Here is a 6079-nt window from a genome sequence, read left to right as displayed (position 1 = left end):
AAATATATTGGGGCCGGGGAGATGGCTCAGTAGGATAAGCACTTGACTGGCAAACACAAGGATCAGAGTTCAATCCCCAGTTCCGCCAAAAAAAAAAAAAAGAAATATATTAAAGGAACTGGTTCGCACTCAATGATTGAAGCTGAAAATACACACACTCTTTATGATGTCACAGTATCATTCCTAGGTATAAACTCAATGGAAATGTATTACTAAATGTGTACAATATTACACTAACACCACCATCATCATTTTGTATACCCAAAATAGAAGTAGACTAATAGCCAATGACAGACAGGAATCATGGACTCATACAGAACAAATACATTACAGTTACAGGTAGCAACTTAACCATGTGAAAAGCATCAACAAGGCAAAGTAAAATACAGATGATTCCATTTATGTAAAGTTCAAAACCAGAAAAAACTATTGTGCTGTAAGAAGGTGAAACAGTATTTTCTTCTCAAAAAATGAGAAGCTGTAAGATCGGGATTAAAAAAATAAAAAGATGAGGAGCAAGCATGAAGAAACTTGTGCAACAGTGATAACATTTTATTTCTTGACCTAGAGGCTGGTTGCACCTAAAGGGTGATTGTATAAGCACAAGGCTGTGCGGCCCTCGTGAGTATTCATTATGCTGCATTTATATTTTGAGAACTCATCTGTATGCATGCAATACATCAATAAAGTCAACAATTAAATTTCCAAAAATGAATTGGGGAGAAAGTCTATGAAATCTAACTGGTCTAAACACTAAGAGAGGTTGTTGAAATAGAAATAATGGTTACAGACAGAATGAAGGCCAAGTATAACCAAAGCTTTCTTGGACATACAAACACTCATTTGGTCCCTCTAGTACTTCTAGAGGCTGGTTGTACCTAAAGGGTGGCTCAGTAGGATAAGCGCTTGACTGGCAAATGCAAGACAGTATATTTTGTTACTGTTTGTACCTAGATGTCCCCTGAAGCTTCACGTAGGCATAAGCAGGGCTTTTCAGAGGTGGCTGGATCTGGAGTATGTGATGCTGAGGTTAACGGTGTGATTACTAAATCAGTACACTGGTTTGGCATCGTTCTGGGTGGGTGTAGACGATGGGGGGGCCCTCCCTGGTGTGAGTGCTATCTGCCCAAATGATGTGTGGCCTGACAGGTTATCACTTGCTGCATCACTACTTTATTACTCTCTTGATGCCTTCTGCCTGCCATTAACTGTTTCTCCTCTGCCTTCGAAATCAGTTAACTATGAACTGAAGCATCTAAAAACTAAGCTATAATAAACCTCTCCTTTAACCCTGAGTGTTGGGTATTTTGTCTCAGCCATAAGAAAAGTAACCAGGCCCATCACTAACAGACACATCTTAAATCATCATCTATACTATATATATGCAAAAACCAAATACATAGGTCAACTTACCATGCTCTTTCAAGATATGACAATAAAATTCTCCAGGGTTATACATCACACAGACCACAACATCTACTGTTTGGTCGACAGCTAGTTCAACCCATGTCCATTCCAATGGATTTACTTTTTCATCTGTACCCAAAGAAACTGTGAAAATAAACACGTCTCACACACAAACAGACAAAGTATGGGGAGGCTTTGGCAGGGGATAGGCTGCTAATACATCTACTTTGGAAGACTTAAATTTCCCTTGACATTCTAGTGATAAAGGAAAGTTAACCTTAAGAACCAGTTTTAACCATTATTCATTTTTCCTGAGTTTCAAATTTGAATTTCTGATCAGTCTTTAATTGCCAGTGACTCATAAAACTTTTAACAAAAATTTCAGTTTTCAAACATACTCTTAAATAAAAGGCACTCAACATCAATTCTTTTGGAAGGCTTCAGAACTTGCACATTTACAGAGCCACCTGGACTCCAGCAGAAACATTATCTAGTAGATAATTTACTTACCACTGGGTTTCTCTGTCACTGTCTCCTTTTCATCTATAGCATAGCCAGCATCTATGAGAATTTTAGCAACACTGATAACAGGTGTCACAGATTTATCTGTAAGTTCCACCAGGGAACTGCTTTCCAGTTTGTCCACCACTTTCACTATGACCATTTTGTTCTGTGCAAATTTTTTCATAAGACAAATAGCCTCTGGTGTCCATATTCCTAATGTTGGCTTGACTCCTAACAAAGAATTTTTTTAAAAGAATGTTGAAATAATTCCTAAAGCAAGTATTCTGACATATAATTCCTGATTTCCATATACTCAAAATCTGTGACAAACACTAAAACCAGAAAGTCTCTCCCGGGAGAAAGGTTTTCTTAACATGAAAAAAAAAAAAAAATGAGTACAGAATTTAATAAAGAAAAACCCCAGGGCCAGGGAGATAGCTCAGTAGAATAAGTGCTTGCCTTGCAAGTGCAAGGGCCTGAGTTCAATCCCCAGTTCCACAAAAAACAACAACAACAAAAAACTATAGCTGGGGAGACAGCTTGGCTGCATAAGCATCTGTCTGGCAAGTGTGAGGTCCCAAGATCGATCTCTGGTACTGCATACAATGCCAGCCCCAGAACCCAGAGCACACTATGCCAGCCCAGGAACTGGGCATGGTGGCACATGCCTGTAATCCAGTGCAAGGGAGGCTGAGACAGGAAGATCACTATGAGTCGGAACTGCATAGCAAGACCCTGTATCCAAAAAATAAATTAAAAGAAAAAGTCTATGTTTTTACGTATCTGTGTAAAAAATCATAATTCTACTGATAGAAAGTAGTAAAGCAAATTTTTAGCATATTAGTTATTCCGGGGGGGGGGCAAGATTTCGCTATGAACTCGGCATGAGAGCTCTCATTAGGCTGAAGTGTTCCAAAACTGCCCTCATAATGATGGCGTACAACTCAGTGAATTTACTAAAAACCACTGACCTATATATCCACAAGAGCAACTTTCAAAGTGTATAAATTATACTTCAATAAAATCATTAAGAAAATAAAAAAGCATAAAACAAATGAGAAGAAATACTAGTCTCTTCAGTAACACAGGACACATTTGTGGCACAAATCAGCACTGAATGGGCACTTACAATACCTAAGCTATGGTTAAATCAGACCATTGAATGTATGATCCAAATAATATACAAAAAATATTCAGCCTTTAGTAATAAAGCAAACAAATGACTTAGGTTTGAGTTCATTGACACTAGCCAAGACAAATAAATCTCTCTCCGGTACATGAACGTATGGAAAGTTCGCTCCCTCATACTTCCCAGTGGACATACGAAGTAATTCAACTCTTCCCAGAGCATAGTGAAGGACGTATATCACATTTACAAAAAGCAGCGGATTCACTGACACCCAAGGATCTTGGATATGTAGCAAACCTAGTTAAAAGAACACTGCTGACAACAAAAACTTGGGAATATCTTTTTGATATTAGATAATAGACAAAGTGTGGTACATTCGAATAAAGACTGCTGAAGCCAATTTATTGACCTGGAAAGAAAGCTCTGATCCTGGTGGAACAAGTTACATGTTACATGTATGGTGATTTCTAAATACATGATCACATGTTATTGTTTTGTCAAGCAGACTTTCCCTCCTTGTGCATTTTTTCATAGTTCAATTTTCATTTTTAAGTTGTAACGTTTTTAATCATAGCATTTTAATCATAAAATCTTCATACCTGCCAGCATACACTTTAAAGCTTGCATTGGCAATTCCAACAACTTTGGAATTATGGGACAAAGTCTTGTCAAACTCAGGATCTCAAAGTTTCCATAATCGACATATCCAACCAATACAGACTCTTCAGAAGCATAGGCCAGAACAGAGGCACGGTACCACTGATCATCCTCTGAAACAAAGAAGATTCAACTTCAAATGATTTTTCATGACAATAAACATCAAATTAGATGGTCATATCTATATTTTACTTTTTAAAAATGTCAAGTTTTACTAAACATGCTTACTGAATACTACACATTTGCTACTTACTCAAAGCTTTCAATTCCTAAAATGTGATCTTTATTATTAGCTTCCTAATATGTCATATGCTGTCATTAATTTGGATGCCTGTCTCTCTAGTAGACAGCTCAGTAGGGCAGATAATATGTCCTGATGATGTGACTCTTGAAGGTCCTGATGAATACATGGATCCATTACATCAAGCAGGGCGCTTCAAGAACACCCGCAGTATGAGTCAACTGGACGACCAGCCAAGCAACTGACATACTGGGCACATTAGTTACTCATAAACCCTTCAGTACAGAGTCCCTGGCAGAACCTGGCAGTCACATGGGAGGGTTTGTGCAGCTACAAAAACTTTACTATTACAGTGCTAACCTTCCAGGCACTCCTGCTATTCCAAATAAAACTGGAGAAGATTGGAACCTAGATGTTCTTTATCTTGTGTTTATGTAAATAGAATGGTCTGTACCAATCTCTAAACACCAAGGGGCTGGAAAACATTTACGCCCTTTGCTCTCCCCACTCTATAGGTTCTCTACCCCTTCACATGTCACATATTCCTTTGACCCATTTTAACTGGATGCATTTAAGAAGATAAATATTGCACCTAAATATACAAGCTTCAAATGCAGCCACTCAGTGCTAAGGACTATGTCATTTTTACTCAGCTGTAAGTAGAACATTCAACAACACTGTCTTTACGTACCTGAGAATTGAGCACAACATATATCTCCAATGGATGGATAAAAGTTATACCTTGGACATGCTTGACTACAGTACTCACTAAGGGATGTCTGAAGTTCAGCAAGCTTATCTGTGGAGAAATATCATGTCTTAAAAGTTAGACATCCATACCTGATCTTTAGTTTCACATGCTGAGTCTGGGGGGCGCGTGGCTCAGCCTGCCCTGAGGGCGGGGCTGGTGCAGCATGTGGTGCCAGGGATCAAAACTATGCCTAAGCTGGCCTAAGCAGGCGCTTTAGACCATAGAGCTATCTTGCATGCCCCACATGCTGAGTCTTAAAGTATATCACTGTAATAAATCAAGAAAATTCACTTACGGCCACTTTGTAGTTGTTGGCAAAAAAAGTCGCCTGGTGTCTGAATGTGGGCAACCACACCACAAAACTCATCACCAACATTCAAAGTCAGCACTTTGGGGATTAGGTCACTTTTGTCTACACCAATTTTGTTTACAGGTACCATCATTCCAACTCCATCAGGGTCACCTTATCCGAAAACAGAAAAATAAGTTATTTTGATTTCATTACATTTTTAAAAATCAGGCAAACTGTGATCATTTTGAAAAACAGAATGTAAATATGAATGGGCAAAATTCTTGAAGATGCAGTCTGAGATAAAGTCAGTTTTCTGTCTCCCCAAATGCCAGACTACTCCTAAGAAAATCAATAGTACAAAAAAAATTCTGATTTAATAAAAAAGTTATATAATAGAATCTTTATAGTTTCTAAGTCAGCTCAAGAAAACATAACTTAGAATATATTACCTCAGATTATTCTGAAGTAAAAAACACATCAAGTAGCACCCATTTTACAGTGAAATGATAAATCTCATAAGAAAAAACATAGACCACGACACACACTCCCAAGTCTAACGAGTGAGAACTTCTGCCACATTCTGGGGGCCCCCAGATCCAGCCCTAGCCCAGGCTGGGGCTGTGGAGGGGGGGGGGAGATTTCCCTCTCACCTACTCCCCCTTGTCCCCTTCAGACTCAGTACAGGCCTGGCATACAGGCCTGGAGTTAACCTCTGCAGTTGTAGTCCCTGCAGAGAGAGTAGGGGATAGAACCACCCAGCTAGTCCAGGAGCAGAAAATCTTGCCAGAGGAGCACAACAGGTTCACCACCAAGGGCTGCAGTAGGAAGGAGCTGAGCACAGCAGCCAGACCCTAGTTAGGCACAACTGGATAAATTCAAACTTTGTAGATCTGCACCTAAATTTCAGTACGTGCTAAGGTTATAACTGCACCAAAGCTCTACAACAAAGGTCAGAAGACAGTGCTATGCAAAATGCAATCTCAGGGGCTGGAGAGATGGCTCAGTGATCTAAGGCACCTACTTAGAACAAGCTTAGCAAAAGCATCAGGGACCGCGGTTCAATCCCCCAGCACCACATGCCAGCCAGCCCTGCCCCCT

General features: G+C 39.4%; 1 protein-coding gene across 1 annotated transcript in view; it reads right to left on the bottom strand.

The window, feature by feature from the left end:
* Positions 1 to 6079, bottom strand: part of Tdrd1 (tudor domain containing 1) — a 58264-nt gene that overhangs the window by 23106 nt on the left and 29079 nt on the right. The window contains exons 12-16 of the mRNA XM_004631547.2: positions 4985 to 5152; positions 4630 to 4737; positions 3640 to 3810; positions 1918 to 2142; positions 1414 to 1569 (exon numbers count right to left, since the gene is read on the bottom strand). Of these exons, the coding sequence (XP_004631604.1) occupies positions 1414 to 1569; positions 1918 to 2142; positions 3640 to 3810; positions 4630 to 4737; positions 4985 to 5152 (828 nt within the window). The remainder of the gene's footprint in view (positions 1 to 1413; positions 1570 to 1917; positions 2143 to 3639; positions 3811 to 4629; positions 4738 to 4984; positions 5153 to 6079) is intronic.

This window comes from Octodon degus, unplaced genomic scaffold (assembly GCF_000260255.1).
Source record: "Octodon degus isolate 3935 unplaced genomic scaffold, OctDeg1.0 scaffold00042, whole genome shotgun sequence".
Taxonomy (NCBI): Eukaryota; Metazoa; Chordata; class Mammalia; order Rodentia; family Octodontidae; genus Octodon; species Octodon degus.
The sequence above is the reverse complement of the archived record's forward strand: the minus strand, read 5'-3'. Positions and strand labels throughout refer to the sequence as shown.